We start from the raw sequence: 19,563 nt of genomic DNA, 5'->3' as shown, positions 1-19,563 counted from the left end.
GCATGCAGTTTGAGCGCCTTCAGTAGGGTGGTATGATCTTCACCCAGTATGAGACTCAATTTGTGGACCTAGCTCACCATGCCATTATCTTTCTCCCTACTGAGAGGGCCATAGAGATTGCTAGACGGATCGAGATATTTTGTGGTCAGGAGAGGGGGCCAGTGTCTGACAAGAGGCCTTATCATTTCGGTGGTTTCAGTGGTTCCTCATCTGGAGGCATGGGTACTTTTGGTAGGGGCCATCCTCCTAGGCCATTCCAGTCAGCGCTTCAGGAATCCCACGGTGCTTGGGGTAGTTGTGGTCCTTATGTATCTCATCATGAACAGCTAGCATATAGTGCACCATCAGCTCCTATTAGTGCGCCTCTGATCTAGAGCTACCACAGTAGGTATCCGATCAATCTGGGTCAGTCTCAACTTTAGCAACCACAGCAGTTGAGAGGGTATTTTGAGTGTAAGGGAACATGTCACATTAGGAGGTGTTGCCCTAGATTGTCTATCAGCATGCCACCTTAGAGTTCTCGTACCATGGTTCCGGCACTAGTTGCTTCATCGCCCGTACAGCCAGCTAAAGGCAGGGGTCAGGTTGCCAGAGGTGGAAGTCAGGTCGTTAGAGGTGGAGGCCAACCAGCTAGAGGTCGTCCGAGAGATGGAGGTCAGAGTGGTGGGGCCTAGCCCCCTTTTTATGCATTCCCAGCTAGACCTGAGGCCGAGTCATCTGACGCCGTTATCATAGCTATTATTCTAGTTTGCCATAGAGATGCTTTACCTCTTTTTGATCCGAGCTCTACTTATTCCTACATGTCATCCTATTTTTCTTCATATCTGGTTGTGCCTCGTGATTCTTTGAGTGCTCATGTGTATGTGTCCACACCTGTAGGAGATTCTATTATTGTAGACCGTGTTTATCGCTTGTGTGTGATTACTATTTGGATTCTTGAGACTAGTGTAGATCTCCTACTTCTTGATATGGTAGACTTTGATGTTATTTTAGGCATGGATTGGTTGTCACCTTATCATGCTATATTGGACTGTCACGCCAAGACGGTGACCTTAGCCATGTCGGGGTTGCCTCGATTAGAGTGGAGAGGGACTCCTGGCCATTCTACCAGCAGGGTTGTCTCTAATGTGAAGGCTCGGCGTATGGTCAATAAGAGGTGTCTAGCTGATTTGGCTTATATTCGTTATTCTAGTGTAGAGGTTCCTTCCATGGATTCAGTACCAGTTGTGCGTGAGTTTCTTGAGGTGCTTCATGTAGATCTGCTGGGGATGCCACCCGACAGAGATATCGACTTCTGTATTGACTTGGCCCCGGGTACTCAGCCCATTTCTATTCCACCATACTGTATAGGCCCGCTTGAGTTGAAGGAACTTAAGGAGCAATTGCAAGATTTGCTTGATAAGGGATTCATTAGATCTAGTGTCTCGCCTTAGGGTGCACCCATGTTGTTCGTGAAGAAGAAGGATGGTTAGATGAGGATGTGTATAGAATATCGGCAGTTGAACAAAATCACAATCAAGAACAAGTATTTGTTGCCGAGGATTGATGACTTATTTGATCAACTTCATGGTACCAAAGTGTTTCGAAGATTGATTTGAGGTCTGGCTACCATCAGTTGAAGATTAGAGCATTGGATGTCCCTAAGACAGCTTTTCGGACTCGGTGTCGGCATTATGAATTCCTAGTAATGTCATTTGGGTTGACAAATGCCCCAGCAGCATTTATGGATTTGATAAACCAGGTATTTAAGCCATATGTGAATTCTTTTGTGATCGTATTCATTGATGATATCTTTATCTACTCCCGCAGTTGAGAGGAGCATGAGCAACATCTTCGGGTTGTACTTAGACTATGAGAGATAGCTAGTTATATGCCAAGTTTCAAAGTGTGAGTTTTGGTTGGAATCAATTGTTTTTTTAGACATGTTGTATCGGCCGAGGGCATTAAAGTGGATCCTAAGAAGATTGAGGTAATTCAGAACTGGCCTAGACCTACTTTAGCTACAGAGATTCGAGTTTCCTGGGTTTGGCGGGTTATTATCGTCGATTTGTGGAGGATTTTTCATCCATTGCATCCCCATTGACTAGACTGGCCCAAAAAGGTGCTCCATTCAGGTGGTCCGATGAGTGTGAGTTAGCTTTCAGAAGCTCAAGACTGCTTTGACGATAGCCCCAGTGTTGGTGTTGCCCACAGGTTCAAGATCCTACACGGTGTATTGTGATGCATGGCGTATTGAGCTCGATGTAGTCTTGATGCAGGATGGCAGGGTGATTGCATACGCATCGCGGCAGTTGAAAGTTCATGAGAAGAATTACCTTGTTCATGACTTAGAGTTTGAAGCCATTGTTCATGCATGAAGATTTGGAGACATTACCTCTACGGAGTGTCATATGAGGTATTCACGGATTATCGAAGTCTACAGTATTTGTTCAAGCAAAAAGATCTCAATTTGAGGCAGCAGAGTTGGTTGGAGCTGTTGAAAGACTATGATATCACTATTTTATATCATCCCAGTAAGGCCAATGTGGTGGTCCATGCCTTAAGTAGAAAGGCTGCGAGTATGGGTAGCCTTGCATATATTCCAGTTGGTAAGAGACTGCTAGCATTAGATGTTCAGGCTTTGGCCAATCGGTTCGTGAGGGTAGATGTTTCGGAGCCCGATCAGGTTCTTGCTTACACGATTTCTCGGTCTTCTTTGTATGAGCGTATTAGAGAACGTCAGTATGACGATCCCCGTGTGCTTGTCCTTAAGAACACTGTGCAACACGGTGATGCCAAGCAGGTTACCATTGGAGATGATGGGGTTTTGCGGATACAGGGTCGAATTTATGTACCCAATGTGGATGGGCTTCGTGATTTGATTGTTGAGGAGGCCCACAGTTTGTGGTATTCCATTCATCCGGGTGCCACCAAGATGTATCAGGATTTGAGACAGCATTATTGGTGGAGAAGAATAAAGAAAGATATAGTTGCATATGTGGATCGGTGTTTGAATTTTCAGCAAGTAAAGTATGAGCATCAGAGGCCTGGAGTTTGCTTCAGAGGCTTGAGATTACCGAGTGGAAGTTGGAGCGTATTACCATGGATATTGTTGTTGGGCTCCCATGGGCTTCGAAGAAATTCGATGCAATATGGGTCATTGTGGACAGGTTGACCAAGTCAACACATTTCATTCCAATAGTAGTTACCTATTCTTCTGAGTGGTTGACTGAGATCTATATCCGCGAGATCATTTGTCTTCACGGTGTGCCGGTGTCTATTATTTTTTATCTGGGTACGCAGTTCGCATCGCACTTCTGGAGGGTCGTACAGCGTGAGTTAGGCATACGGGTTGAGTTGAGTACAATATTTTACCCCCAGACGGACGAACAGTCCGAGCATACCATTCAGATATTAGAGGATATGTTTCGCGCCTGTATTATGGATTTCGGGAGTTCTTGGGATCAGTTCTTGCCGCTTGCGGAGTTTCTCTATAACAACAACTACCAATCGAGTATTTAGATGGCTCCTTATGAGGCATTATATGGGAGGTGGTGTCGTTCGCCAGTTGGTTGGTTTGAACCAGGAGAGGCTCGGTTGTTGGGTACCGATTTGGTTTAGGATGCCTTGGAAAAGGCCAAGATGATTCAGGATCGACTTTGCATAACTCAGTCTAGGCAGAAGAGTTATATGGATCGTAGAGTTCATGATGTTGCATTCATGGTTGGAGAGAGGTTTCTGCTCTGGGTTTCACCCACGAAGGGTGTGATGAGGTTCGGAAAGAAGGATAAGTTGAGCCCTAGGTATATTGGACCCTTTGAGATACTTGAGAGAGTTGGTGAGGTGGCCTACTAGCTTGCATTGCCACCTAGCTTATCACCAGTTCACCCGGTGTTCCATGTTTCCATGCTCCAGAAGTATCACGGTGATCCGTCCCATATGTTAGGTTTCAGCTCAGTCCAATTGGACAAGGATTTGACTTACAAGGAGGAGATGGTGGCCATTGTAGAATGGCAGGTCCGGAAGTTGAGGTCCAAGAGTTATCCTTCTGTTAGAGTGCAGTGGAGAGGTCAGCCGATCGAGGCAGCCACGTGGGACTCCGAGTCCGACATGCAGAGTAGATACCCACACCTTTTCACCAGTTCAGGTACTTTTCTATGTCCGTTCGAGGACGAACATTTATTTTAGAAGTGGAGAATGTAATGACCTGATAGGTCATTTTGAGTGTTAGCCTCTATTTGCGTGTTCCGAGACCTCGATTAGCTCCGTTTAGCATTTCTCTATTTGCGTGCCTAGTCCGTGACTTATTCCAGAAAGTCTTTATGTGAAAAATTGAAGAAAGTGTGAATTTTTACCTTAAAATGGTTTGAGTTGACTACGCTCAATATTTTATGTAAACGGACCCGGATCGGTATTTTAACGATCCCTGTGGGTCCGTATCGTGATATAGGACGTGGACGTATGTCCGGAATTGAATTCGGAAGTCCCTAACTTGTTTTGACATGATTTGTTAAAAACTAGTAAAGTGAAGGTTTAAGGAATTCTGAAGTTTGACTGTAGGTTGACTTTATAGCTACCGGGTTCGGATTTCGGTTCGGGATTTGGTATAAGTTTATTTTATTATTTATGACTTGTCTGCAAAATTTGGTATAAAACGGAATTGATTTGACGTTATTCGGCTGCTCGGTTATGAATTTGAATGTTCTTAAGTTTCTTTAAATATTTCATGCATTTTGATGTCAGATTTATAGTTCTAGGTGTTATTTTGGTATTTTGATCACACGAGCGAGTTCGTATGATGTTATTACACTTGTATGCATGTTTGGTTTAGAGCCCAAGGGGTTCGGGTGAGTTTCGGATAGGCTATGGATCAATTTTGGACTTAGAAGGTTATTGGTTTTCTCTATTGCTGATGTCTGGTGTTTTGTTCTTTGCGATCGCGAAGGGTAACTTGGGACTTGGCAGGTTTTTCTTCTACGCGAACGCGGAGAAGTGATCGCGAACGCGAAGCATTGGAGGGATTACCCTTCGCGAACGCGACCCTTCACTCACGAACGCGATGGGTTAAGGGATTCTGGGGGGAGGCAAGGCTTGTTCTACGTGAATGCGAGCCCAGGCTCGCAAACGTGAAGGACGGGGGTACAGTCCCTCGCAAACGCGAAGGCCACTAGGGGAGCATTTGCTTCGCGATTGCGTCAAGCCCTTCGCGAACATGAAGAAGGCCTGACACCCAGTGATTTAAAAGTCCCAAAGTCAGGATTTATCCCATTTTTTACAATTTCCAAGTTTGAGTTCGGCCTAGAGGCGATTTTGAAGCGGTCTTTCATCCCAACTTTATAGGTTAGTAGATTTTAACTTGTTTTCTTCCATTTTCATAAACACCTAATGATTTTAACCTTTAATCTATGCTTTTCCATGGTAGAAATTAAGGATTTAGATAGAAATTGGGTATTTTGAGAATTTAAGATTTAGACCTCAAATTGAGGTCGAATTTCGAAACTAATCACATAACCAGGCTCGGGGATAAATGTATAATTGGATTTTGGTCCGAATCTCAGGTTTTGACCAAGCGGATATGGGGTTGACTTTTATTGAATTTTTTTAAATCATTAAAGATTGAATCTTTTTCACTCGTGGGTAGTTTCTAAAGCTTATTTTGAATTGTTTGAACTATATTTGATAAGATTTGATTGGTTTGGAGGCTAATTCTAGAAGAAAGACCCCGGTTGAGCTTTGATTTGATTGCGGAGTGAGGTAAGTGTTGGATCTAACCTTGACTTGAGGGAATTAGGAATTTTTTTTAACTATGTGTTATGTGGATTATATGAGAAAACAGTGTATATGCGAGGTGATGAGTGTATATTCGCTGTCAAGATATCGGCTTTCCATGTTTTTCGTTATTTCATGATCTTGTTCCATGCCTTAATTATTACATACTTTATTTGACTTCTATGCCATAATTGTTATTTGTCATTTAATTATTATCGTACTAAATTGTTCATCCCTTCAATGACTCCATGCTTATTTGCTACTTGCCTTTAATTGTTTTACTTGCATATTTTGATTGTCGCATGTTTTACTTGTCCTATTATTTTTTGTAATATTTGTTGCATTCTATGATGTAGTTTAATTTGTGTGAGTTTGTTTAGTTTGTTTGATACCGATAAACTTGTAATGTTGAAACTTCGAATTTGTTAGAGATTCTTTGACTGTTATGTGGTCCTTTATTGCCTTGTACCTTTACTCTCTTGATGTAGAAATACTTGTAAATTGGACTATCGGATTGTTTATATTAATTGAAATTGTTTGTGGAGCGGGTTGCACGCCGCAACGGAAATTGAAAGGTAATGAATTAAAATGGTGGAGTAAGGACGGATTTTGACATTGATAAATGATGATATGGTGGGATCGGGTTGCGCGCCGCAACGGATAGTATATGTGGTCCACTTTAGCCTCGTCACTACTTCGTCAAGGTTAGGCTCGGCACTTACAGAGTATATGAGGTCGGTTGTACTCATACTATACTCTGCACTTTTTGTGCAGATTCCTGAGTTGGTCCTAGCGGCGCTCAGTAGCTTTTCGTCGGATTCAATCGTTGTCGGAGACTTGAGGTATGGCTGAACGACATTCGTTGCCTTGAAGTTCCATTCCCTTCTATTTTACTGTTTTATTGAGTTTCAAAACAGTGTATTTTGTTTACACCTTGTTTGTAGTACTCTAGATGTTCATGTACTCGTGAGTCCAGGTTCTCGGTTATGTTTAGACTTCATTGCTCGGTATTATTTTACTCTACTTCAGACTTGTATCGTTATCATTGTTAATATTTTGTTTTCAACAACAATCCAATATAATTCCACTAGTGGGGTCTGGAGAGGGTAGTGTGTATGCAGATCTTACCCATACCATGAGGTAAAGAGGCTGTTTCCAATAGACCCTCGACATCCTTCCCTCCAAGAACTCCCGGCCTTGCTCTTGGGGTGACTCGAACTCACAACCTCTTGGTTGAAAGTGGAGGTTGCTTACCATCAGAGCAACCCCTCTTGTTAAAATCAGCTACTTTCCTGTTTCACGTTGGCTTGCCCATCAAGTAGGTGTTAGGCGCCACCATGACCCCGAGGTTGGGATTCCGAATCGTGACACAGAGATGCTTTTTCCGCTTGATTTCAGCTATGCATCTTGAATTTAAAATTAGTCCAAATCGCTTTCAATTTTTACCAAGATATGTGTATAGCCTTGTTCGGTGTTTTCAATAAATTCCAGCAACACCCGCTCAAAAAAAACTGCTAAGTAAAAGATTTTAAAATTGAAATTGAAATTTCACGTGAATCTTTAATGATAGTTCTTCTAAAGTTTCTTTAGATGGTATTTATGTTGGAGGTTCAATCTAAGACAACTAAAGAAGAAAAAAGTACTCACTTTATATTGTCATATTTCACTAGCCCTACATAAAGGAAGAGTGTGATGTAAGCAAAAAGGAAATTCAGAGAAGAATAGATGAAGCCATGGGAGCTGTGTATAAAAAGTCTGTGAGAGAGCGAGAGAAAGATGAAAAGGAGGAGGAATTGAGCGAAGGAGAAGAGAGATTGCTTGAGAAATTTGAATACCGGTTGCTATGTTTCTTTTGGCAACAGTGGCGAAATATATTTGTTGGCTAAGTGGGTGCAAATGGATGTAAAAAGCTGTACATTTGTGTCAATTTCTGTTTAATTAACCGGATTTAAATAACTAATTCAATTATATTAGCCTATAATATTTATTTGGACTAGCATGTTTTGAATTTAAAATCTAGTCCAAATTTCTTTTAAATTTGAATCCAAATAAAGATTGAAAATTTTAAATGCTTACCAGGAGAATTCTCTCCATAAGCTTTTTTCTTTCACTAATCCCCTAATTTTGTAATCCTTTACGGTAGTTTAAGAAACCGAATATTTTTTAATCATGGAAACAAAAGCATTTGCGTTGTTAAAGAACAAGGTCAGTGTAGCAACTATTCTGTTACTCTCTACTGTCTAAGAGATAAGTAAAACATAACATATAGAATTTCCAGACCAGGAGAGGGTAGGGGGTCTGGAGGAAATGAAGTACCAACAATTAAGTAGAATGTCATAACAAGATGAGTGCCAACAATAAGAGTACCACTAACCTGTCTATTCTCATATATAATATATCCTCTTCTTGTTTAGCTCCATGAGAACTCTATAATTCCTCACATGATTTGATATCTAGAGTGGTGAAGAAACAATATATCATGGCACATCAATTCTTCACAACCTTAGAGCATTGCTTATGAATGAAGTCCTTAATCTCAGAAATTAATTGTGTAGATTCAGGTAGCTCTGGGAAAATGTAGAAAGCATGCACCATGGTTGGATACTCTAACATGTAGACTTCTTTGCCTGACTTCTTTAACCACTCATAGTACCTCCTTTGCCAATCTTGAAGGGAATCAAAACCACCCACCACTACCAACGTTGCCGGAAAATCCAGCTTTGATATGTCAGCGGCCCTTGGGCCGCTAACATTGATAGCCTCGTGGTCCCGGTCCATCCCTTCACCTGGTGGCAGGAATGCCTTCCATGTCCAATCCGTTCGAGTCACTGATATCAATGGGTCAATCTTTGCTAGTCTTGCTTCTGCTTCGGTTCGTTCCTCACCTCCGAAAAATGGTTGTATGGCCACCAGTCCAATCACCTTTTAGAGTCGGATCATCTTTCAATACTTAATTCAAATAGTAAGAATCATATTTGAAAGGTTGGTAATATTCAATACTCAATAGGGGTGGCAAATGAACGGGGTCGGGTCGGATATGGGATTGAAAAAAGGTAATGTCAAAACGGATAAATTATCCGACCCGAACCATATTTAATACTTACAAAAATTGGATTAATTGGCGGATAACATGGATATCCATATTATCCACGGCTTCTTGAATATGATAATTTTTGAGAGAATTTCTAGTCTCCCAAATTTAAGTAATCCTCAATTTGAACATTTACAAATGTAAAAGTTAAACTCATTGGTTATCCATTGATTATCTATTTTTCAAGTTGATAATATGAATTTTATCCATATATTACCCATTTCTAAAAAGTTCATTATCTAACCTATTTTTTAGTGGATAATATGGATGTATAACTGTTTTTGTATCTATATTCCCACTACTAATCTATATATTATTAAAAGGAGAAGAAAAAATCATCTCCTTAAGCCAAGTGGCAGCCTATAAAATAATAAAATACAGCCTAGAAAAAAGTCATATGGCATAAGTAGTTAATAATTAGTTATTGGTAATTGTTTTTCAATTTAAATATCTATTAATAATAAAATAAAATATTTTATAATAAAAAACGAAAATTAAAAAAAAATTATCCATTCAAATTGGAAAAAAGTTTCAGGTTGGAGTTTTAAAATTATTTTAAAATAAAAAACTAAAATTACAAAAAAAAAAAAATAAAAAAAAAATAAAAAATAAAAAACTGCCAATTTAAAATTTCTTTGTTTTTAATAACTTTTGTTTTTATTTTTAAAAATAAAAAGTTTATTTGTTCAGAAAATAATATTGAAAATAATAGAATAAAATATAAAATAAAAAAATATGTATCTTCTATTATATTATAAAAAGAAAGTAGCATACAAAAATTTAAATTAAGTAATATGCTAATAAAAGTTTCTATTAACAATGCAATAATACTAAATATTGGATAATATAATAAAAAAAAATACATAACAAAAACGTTATTCAATTACTATACAACTCTCTTTAATTTAATAGAGATTTTATTCATTAAAATTCAGATAATATTATTAAAAACAATAGGCTAAAATTTAAAATAAAAAAATATTTCAAGAGTAATAAAATATATATCTTCTATTATATTACAAAAAGAAAGTGGTAGATAGAAATTTAATTAATATTTTTTAATACTGACCACGCATCGCGCGGGTACGACTACTAGTATTCAGTTAGAGTGAAGCACATAGTACAGTAACCGGCAAATTCAGAATCACGGATAGCAAATAGACACCCCTTCAATTTAACTAGTATTAGTACCCCGCGCGATGCGCAGACACAAAATCAAATTATGATTTGGTTTATTTGGATTATATGCAAATTACCTTAAAATTTAAATATTCCTGATAAAATTTACAACTAAGATATAAATTAAAAAGCAGGACATGAAAATGTTTTTCATATCTTGTCGTGTACAATATAAATATTATTTTTATATCTGTAATAACCCAACCGTTTGATTCTAGTACTTGCATTTTATTCCGTGATGAATATTAAAGAAAATTAAACATATCAGGTTGTGACATGTCTTGTTTGGGTACATTATGTTTTAAGAGAATTCTTACTACCACTTTATGTTTTATCTCAAATTCAAATAAGTCTTATCTACATTTTCACCCGATTGTTATCCAATTGTTATTTTTCTTTATCTAGTAACTTTAATTTTATGGTCATATCCATAGGTTTAGCTTTTTCACCATAATTTCAACCTAATCTCAAGTTCAAATCATCTTTCCCTTCTATTTTTAATATTAAATATTTTTGAATTTCAAATTATTGCTATTACATTACCTAATATATAGTATTTCATGTTTTCACTTGGTTTTCATTAACTTGCCTCTTTATTTAATATTATTATCCATTATTATCCTTTAACATAATATAGATAGAAGTGTGATTTTTTAATCTTCAAATAAATATTTACTTTATTTTAAATTAATACTCGAAATTATTAAATTGTTTAAATTTATAAATAATATTTTTATGTATTATATATTTACATTTTAGTTTCTAAATTAATTCTTAGTATAAATATCCTCACATCATCTCTAATTTATTTTTATTATTTAATATTTTAATTCTTTATTTTATCTATTAAACTTCAGTTATGTGGCCTTATCCACATTATGACCTTTCTTATCATGCTTTAAAAACTTTTTCATATCAAATTTAAACAAGTTTTATCTTTCTTATTTCTTTACGATAAAATTTTATTTTTTCTCTATTTGTTCCATATTTTGCTATTATATTATTCAATTTTTAATACTATTATATTGTCATGTAGCTTTTTATTAGCTTGTTTGAATTTAATATTCATTTTTATCACATTTATTTTAATATAATACAACTAACAAATTCAATCGTAACTTTGAGTCTATAGCTCGTATTCCAAAATATAATTTTTCTTATCATATTTAAAAAAAAATCTCATCTCAAATTCAAATATATCTTATTCTTCTATTTGTTAAATTAGATCACATTTTCAAAAATCATCTTACACTTTCATACTTAACCTTACAACACTCAATTCAAATATAAATCGTCAAAAAATCTTATTGTCGCGATAATGTTTACACTATCATTTTAAGAAATATTTATTCACGTATAAAATATTCGTTTATCTGAATTGTCAAAATTAATATAACCTCATTATTCTTGTTATTGAATATATATTTTAATTAATATTTTATTTTTCTCCTACTTTATAAAAACAAAATATATATAAAAAATTGCTACTTGAAAATTTTTCAATTTTCAAATTCATCAAATCCTTAATATCTTAAGTAAATTTGTTCACTTTATTTTTATTTTAACTTGTCCAAAAGTACAATCGTCATTGGTTATCTCAATCTACATATTTCCATTTTTTTATTAATTATTATTATGGCTTATAATTATTTTCCACTTCCATATTTTTAGCTAAAACAGAAGGAGAATTGATGATTGAATCTATATATGATATATATATATATGTGTATATATATATATATATATATATATATATATATATATATATATTAGATTTTTCTTTTAGATTTTGTCTTAAATATGTCAAGTGACATTTTCTCAATACGTCACTTGGTCTAACCTCATGCTTCTACCCTTCTTTTAATATAATATACTATAGATTAGTTTAAAACATGGTTAGATTTTGGGCAAATAGGCCATACATTTTTTATGGAATACCATATATATATATATATATATATATATATATATATATATATATATATATAGTAGGGATAATAAGAGAGAGAGGTTGCACCTCTCTTTGGCCAAAGATCCTCTTTATCTATTTTCTCCTTTTTTGATCATTTCTCTTACTTTTCCTATAAATTCTCTATTTTTTCCATCTATTTGAAAGTAATAAATTCGTACAATTAATCTGATAACTGAAAAAACTCACCACTTAATTATATGAAAATTGAAAGGATCACATTAAATGTCTTTTTGTAACCGACATTACACTAACCCTTCGACTCAAATACAATCCTTAATAATCTTGCATCGCTAAATTCCTGGCTTTCATGTAACAACATTGGGACAACCAATGCTGTGGAGGATTATCATCAAGGTGGAGCCGCTTTGCAAGTTTCGACTACAGGTTTCTATGACTATTACATGTCATTGTTGTTTCATTTCATATTTTCAGTTTAGAATTATGAAGTGAAGAAATATTCCAATCGTTTGTGTCCTTATTTAACTCTTAAATTTTCTTTTCACATTTTTTTCTTTAATATTTTGCTATAATTCATTTTATGTACTAAAAAAGTTTTTTTTATATTTGAACTAGCAACAAAATGGGTTGCTCTCATCAAGGTAAGTTTCAATTATCTTCTCATCAAATACACGTGGCTATAGGTTACATGATCATTAGTTTCAGATAAAGAAACATCTCAGGAAGCTTTTGGAGGGCCTTTTTTGCTCCTTTACAGCTTAATCGTATCTCTTTTGCTGAGGCTTCCCTCATAATTAATACAAAACTCTCATTCAACCCAGGAAAGTGAAATAATGAACGAGCAGAGCTTTCCTTACGGAATAGTATAAATAAATTTTCATAAACATTATGTTGTAAAATCACGGATGATATCTTTTATGCCGGCACGAAGCGCGGGTAACTTCACTAGTTATTTCATAATTCCCAAGTCTTAAGAATGTTAAATTCTGAAAAGAAAATAAAAGGGAAATGAAAGGATAGAGTAGGGGTGTTCGTCGGTCGGTAGGGTATTTAGATATTTTGGTTCGGTATTTTCGGTATTCGGTTTCGTAAAATGCTATACCAATACAGTACCTAATTAAATTCGGTATGATTCGGTTTTTCTACTTTCGGTTTCGGTTTATTCGGTTCGGTAACTTCGGTTTATTCGGTTTGAATACTAACTAGTGCATAGAGTAATAGACGGTAATAATCTTAATTAAAGTACTCAAAAATACAAAACTAAAAATGTTTGTTGACAAAAATTTTGTCCAAAACCAATAAATACCAACTTAGAGAGAGAAAACTTAGAGAATTATATTGTTACTTGCTTAAAGTTAATTGATGAACTTAGAGAATAAAGAAAAGTAAAATTTTAGATTTCTTATATTTATGTAATAATTAATAAAATGTGTATTGTGTAATATAATATATATTTTGGTACTAAAATACCAAATATCATACCTAATATCAATTTATTTTTAAAACTTAAATCAAATACCATACCGAATACCAAAATATCGAATACCGAATACCAAAATTTTCGATTTTGATACGGTAATTCGGTATTTACCAAATTATCAATATTCTTTACTTAATGGAAGTAAATTCAATTTAGTTATTGTACGCGTGGCGAAAATCCTCAATTAGAATCAAACACGCAACCAACTGTGACGGAAAAAAGTGAAGTGTGCGGTAGCCGGTAGGTAAGGTTTAATCATCAGTGAAGAAAATGAAAAATGAAATTAATACTATTATAATGTAAAACAATTAATGGAATTCCTGGTTCATTAATAAATTCCTCTCATTTTATTCAAAGTTGAAAAGGCGGACACTTCGTAGTGCGGGATTCTCCACTCTACTGGCGGACCGCAATCTAAATCAAGACTGTTGATTAACAAGTCGAAAGGAATAAAGGGGAAGAGAGTCGTACAAGTATCTAATTGGTATTTTCTCAGGAATTGGCTAATCGATTTAGATTTATTAGTATTTCTTTTGGCTACACATATCACTTTCCATCTTGACTTAGCCAATATTGAAAGACTTATGAGAAAATAGGACAGAGGAACATCTTTCCGGGTAGGATGTATTAGAAAAAATAATAATATATATATTAGTTATTCCTTGCTTCATAGTATTTTTTAACCTATGTATAAAATATTCTTAGAGCCACTTGTACGTTTAAGCTTTCAATGCAAAAGACAAAGGGATAAAAGTAGAAGAGATTTTTGAGCAACCAATTTGAGATAACTGACACAATAATAATTGTGGCCCGTGAGGCAGTGATAATTTAATATTAGTATTATAGAAAATAAATGGTAATCCATATATTTTGTAGGAATAAAATATATGCGGAAATGCAGACGTGGCATATGTATGGGTTTTGGAAAATGAGGAGGAAAATGGAGAGAGAGGGACCATACCTTGAGTGTTTTGAAGTTGGACGTTGATTCCGACGCTCTTTTAGCCATGTGATGAGCGAGGTTCCCTCCGGCACTATCTCCGGCGAGGAAGCAGCATGATAGATTCACGTTTTCCGGTAAGATCCCCCGGTTCCTCTCGTCATCAAGGAACTTCAGCACATCAAATCCATCGTCGTACTGCGCAGGATACCGGTGTTCCGGCGCCAGCCGATAGTTAACGGAGACAACGACGGCCGGGGTTTTCCTGGCAAAACGGCGGCAAACGGCGTCGTACGCCATCCCATCCGCACTGAGGTACACAAACCCTCCGCCGTGGAAGAAGACGATGATCGGAAGTGTACTCATTTTCCGGGATTCATCAGTGGTGGGAACGATGAGACGGAACCAGAGATGGCGGGAAGGATCGACGGTGATGTCGGAGGACTTAACGCCGTTAACTGGATTGGGATTGGCCGGAGTTTTGAGGGCGAAGAAATCGAGGAGGCGGCGGTTGACAGTGCCGTTTTGACGGCGAGAATAATCGGTAACGGCAGAGATGACGGATAGTGCAATACGAGTTCTCCAAGGAAGTGGGGGCGATGAAGCTGATGGTTTCTTCGATTGAGCATTGAGGAATTCCTTTTGCTGCGCCATAGAAGCAAACCTAAAGAGCAAGAGAGAAAAACGAAGAGATATGTACCGTGTGAAAAATACAGTTGAAGCACAAGTTCATATAATATGTTGCTCCTTTAAGGAAATACATGATACAGTATGACGCTTTTAAGGAAATATAGTTGAGCAGTTTCCTCGAAGCTTTTAAATTTCAGTGGGTCCTGAAGCACTATTTTAAAAAGTAACATTGTATTTCCACATTTACATTCTCATCTAGCATCTGAAAAGGAGACTATAAATGTAGCATGTGGTAGTTGGTAATTTGATGAATAATGCACCATATTCTGTATAATCAATATCTCAAAATATGGATATTGAATAATATTAAGAAGATTTGAATAATGTGATCATAAGTTAAAGATGTGAATAGCATATTAAAAATATTTTTTGAATCTTTTGATATTAAACATATCATATAATTTCTGTAAACGATTATTATTATGGGCAAAATAGTAATTTAAGAATTAAAAAATCTAATAGATATAAAGAGGTGGTAATTGTTTTAAACAAAATAATAAAAAAAGTAAGATGTACAAATTAATAGCATTTTTGATCAAACTTCTCCAAAATCAAAAATATTTTTTTTAAAAAAGTATTTTTTTCAAACTTGAGGTGTTTGGCCAAGTTTTTGGATTTTTTTACACGCTTGATCATTTTTAACTATTATTTTAAAAAATAATATCATTTATTGTTTATTCCATAAAGAACACTTTTTTTTTTATTATTAGCATATTATAAAAATTAAGCTCAATATTTAATAAGTTAACTGTCTCACTAATCACATGAAGTACTTTTTTTGTCCATCTTCATTCTCCCTTTCCAACATTCATCTTTTTCACTCCATTTTTAAAAATTTGATGCATATGTGAATGCCGCCTAATTCAAGATGTATTGATTTATACGTCTTTTATACTTTGTATATCAAGTATTACTTTAATTCAAAATATATTTTTATGTATATACTTTTTGTATATTTATTTGTGAAGTGCCATCTTATTTTAAGATGTATTTTTAATGTATATTTTAAATATAGTTTATAAATATAGTGCAATTTTAATTCAGGATGTATTTTTATGTATTTTTTTTTTTTGTATATTTATATGTCATCTTAATTAAATTTAAGATATATATTTTTATGTATATTTCACATGTCTAAGTGTTATCTTAATTGAAGATGTATTTTTTATGTATATTTTTTGTATATTTTATATGTGTTAATTCAATGTATATTTTTTTATATATATGTTTTGTATATATTAACATATATTATTATCGAAATAAAATCTTTATGTTAAGAAAGGAAGAAAGAAGGAAGAGAAAAACTTAAGAAAGATAATTAAAAGAAAACGAATGGAACAAATTTAGAAAATATATTGGCTTCGGCAAAAAATAAAATTAAGAAGATGAAGAAAATGAAGAAAAGCTAATAGATAAAGAGAAAAAAAAGGCATGATTTTTGTACAAAGAATTATTGACTTTCCATTCAAATTGCTTATGTTTACGGATTAGTAATTAATATTCCTATTTTAATGGAACTGTGTGCTACAAATATATTTTTCTGCCACAACTGTAATATTGGGTTTCATGCTAAGAATTTGTTATATTTCTTTTAAACTGTGACAGTTATGTAAAGTTCCTAAGTTTTTGGAAGAAAAGAAGGTGTTTTTGAGTAGAAGCAGAATTAGTTTTTGAGAAGTAGAAAAAAGTAGCTTCTTTCCAAAAGCAACAATAACAACAACAACCCAGTGGTATCTCACAAGTGGGTTATGAGGAGGGTAATGTGTACGCATACCTTACCCCTACCCTGGAAGGCCAAGAGGCTGTTTTCGAATGACCCTCGGCTCGAGAGGAAGAAAATGAACAAGTACTTTTGAGAAAAATATACTTAGAAACACTTTTTAAAAACGTGGTCAAACACTAATTGTCGTTGAAAAGTTTCTTCCCAAAAGTACTTTGTTGAAAAGTACTTTTGAAAAGAAATTTTTTTTTCTGAAAATAAACTTATTTTAAAAGCTTGTCCTAACATACTATAAATTAGATTAAGAATATAATTTTTTTTTCCACACGGAGAACATAATTAAATATGAGAACTTTTACCAATATTCTTTTTAGCCCTCAATAGAGAAAACTATGTTTACATGTTGTGTGAGCAATTCCAGATTAAGAGTGATCAAAAACTTAGTATGGTTAAACACTAAACACGATATTATATTAGAATTAGTATATCTGACTTATACTTTGACAACAAACTATCTGTCTCCTTCATAATAAAATTTTGGCCAATGCTTAAATACACCAATAGACCCTCCAATTTGATAGGATATTTCATGTAGGCGCCTCATCCTTATGAGATACCTATTGAATACATGATCTTGTCAATATTGTGCCTATTAAACACACACGTGTGATATGACACATCCTGTGTTTCATGCTCGACTTTAAGCATGTATGGCCGGAACAAATGAAATTCTTGTCAAAGTATTAATTTTTCACTGACAAATTTTTTAACCATTTGTTTCCTTCTTCTGACAACCACCGCTATAACTTCCTTCTTCGTATCGATCCGACCGGTCGTTTTGAATATTTTAGCCCAGATCTCCTAATTATTGTCTCCTCTATATTGTATTGTGATTATGTGACTTGTCGGGGGTGATTGGTTTTGGTTCGGGTGAGTTCCGGAGTGAAATGGGATATATAATCCTTAAGTTGGAGGTTTCGGTTGTAAGAGTTGACCGTAGTTTGACTTTTGAGTAGACGACTCTGGAATGGAGTTTTGTTGGTTCCAATAGCTCTGTATGGTGATTTTAGACTTAGGAGTGTCTCCGGATATTGATTTGAAGGTCCGTAGGTTGTTTCGGCTTGAATTGGAGAAAGTTAGAAAGTTGAAGATTTGGAAGGTTGAGAAGTTTGACCGGAAATTGACTTTATTGAATCCGGAGTCGGATTCCGATTCTGAAAGTTGGAATAGGTCCGTCTTGTCATTTATGATTTGTGTGCAAAATTTGAAGTCAATTGAAGTTGTTTTGGTATGATTTGGCGTTAGGTTTGGAAGTCGAATGTTCATAGTTTCAATAGGCTTGAATTGGGTTGTGATTCATTGAATCAATATTATTTGATGTGATTATTGGCCTCGAGTAGGTCTATTATGTGTTTTGAAACTTTTTGGTATATTCAGACGGGGTTCCGGGGGCTCGGGATATGATTCAGATTGAATCCGGAACAATTTTAGGACTTTGGGCGGGTAAGGGTTGTCCTAGAGGGGGAGGCCAGGCCAGATGTTATTGTGAAGATCCAAAATATCTTCTTTAAATTTAATAAGTAATTCTATGTTCTAAGACCTTGAAAAGCACCATTTATTATTTCTCGACTTACGTGCAAAGTTCGTACAATTTTCCGAAAAGTTTTTATGTAAAAAATGTATTAAAATATAAAATAGAGCTTTAAAAACTCAACTAAGTTGATTTTAATCAATATTTTAAGCAAACGGACCCGGATCAGTATTTTGACAATTCCGATAGGTTCGTATCGTGATTTGGGATTTGGACGTATGCCCGAAATTGAATTTTGAGGTCCCTAGCTCGAGATATGGAATTTTGATGAAAATTTAAAAGCTTGAAAGCTTAATGATTTCTAAGAAATTACTGATGTTAGATTTATTGGCCTCGGGTCCGTATTTTAGTTCCGAAACTCGGTATAGGTCCACTATAATATTTATGACTTTTCTACCGAATTTGGTGAGAATCGGAGTTGATTTGACGTGATTCGGATGTCCGGTTATAAAAATATAAGTTTTAAAGTTTTCTTGAAAATCTCCTTTGATTTGGTATCCGATTCGTAGTTCTTGGTGTTATTTTGGCGATTTGATCGCACGAGCAAGTTCGTATGATGTTTTAGGACTTGGGTGCATATTTGATTTGGAGCCCCGAGGGCTCGGGTTGGTTTCGGGTGGTTAACAGATCATTTTCGAACTTAGGAAGTCTGGTTTTCTGCAGACTTTAGGCTTCTGGTGTGTTCTTCTTCGCGTTCGTGAAGGTACTCTCGCGAACGTGAAGAGCAAATTGGGGCTGGCACGCTTTGTGCTTCGCGTTCGCGACAGAGTGACCGCATTAACGAAGGCTTGAGGTTCAAAGCTTCACGTTCGCGACCGATGCCTCGCGTTCGCGAAGGGAAAAAGGCTGGGCAAGATTATTGCCTTCGCGTTCGCGAAGGGCATCTCGCGTTCGCGAAGGGCATCTCGCGTTCGCGAAGGGTATCTCGCGTTCGCAAAGGCCAAGCTAGACAAGTTTCGCATTCGCGAAGTGTAAGTTCTGGAAAATGGGATTCGTCCCATTTTCAACCCTTTTCCATTTTTGAGCTCGGGTAAGGCGATTTTTGGGCGATTTTTGGAAAAAAATTGGAGTAAGTGTTCCTTATCCTATATTGATTATATTTCATGATTTCATATTCATTTATATCATGAATCCGCGAATTTATGGAAGGAAAATTATATTTTTATAAAATCTTCCAAAAATAAAAATTTAAGA

At 35.4% G+C, this 19,563-nt stretch overlaps 2 protein-coding genes across 2 annotated transcripts; one reads left to right on the top strand and one right to left on the bottom strand.

Annotated features, from left to right (window-relative positions):
- Nucleotides 1–1,058: 1,058 nt before the first annotated feature.
- LOC138892728 (uncharacterized) lies at nt 1,059–1,433 on the top strand. Its single transcript, XM_070176464.1, has one exon. The coding sequence runs from the start codon at nt 1,059–1,061 to the stop codon at nt 1,431–1,433; it is 375 nt and encodes a 124-aa protein (XP_070032565.1).
- Nucleotides 1,434–8,045: 6,612 nt separating this feature from the next.
- Nucleotides 8,046–15,135, bottom strand: LOC104088699 (probable carboxylesterase 18). Its single transcript, XM_009593422.4, has 2 exons — nt 14,390–15,135; nt 8,046–8,670 (listed from the first exon to the last, which is right to left on the bottom strand). The coding sequence occupies exons 1-2, from the start codon at nt 15,020–15,022 to the stop codon at nt 8,236–8,238; spliced, it is 1,068 nt and encodes a 355-aa protein (XP_009591717.1). The 5' UTR covers nt 15,023–15,135; the 3' UTR covers nt 8,046–8,235.
- Nucleotides 15,136–19,563: the final 4,428 nt, after the last annotated feature.

The sequence above is a fragment of the Nicotiana tomentosiformis genome, chromosome 5 (genome assembly GCF_000390325.3).
Source record: "Nicotiana tomentosiformis chromosome 5, ASM39032v3, whole genome shotgun sequence".
In the NCBI taxonomy this organism is placed as follows: Eukaryota; Viridiplantae; Streptophyta; class Magnoliopsida; order Solanales; family Solanaceae; genus Nicotiana; species Nicotiana tomentosiformis.
The sequence above is the reverse complement of the archived record's forward strand: the minus strand, read 5'-3'. Positions and strand labels throughout refer to the sequence as shown.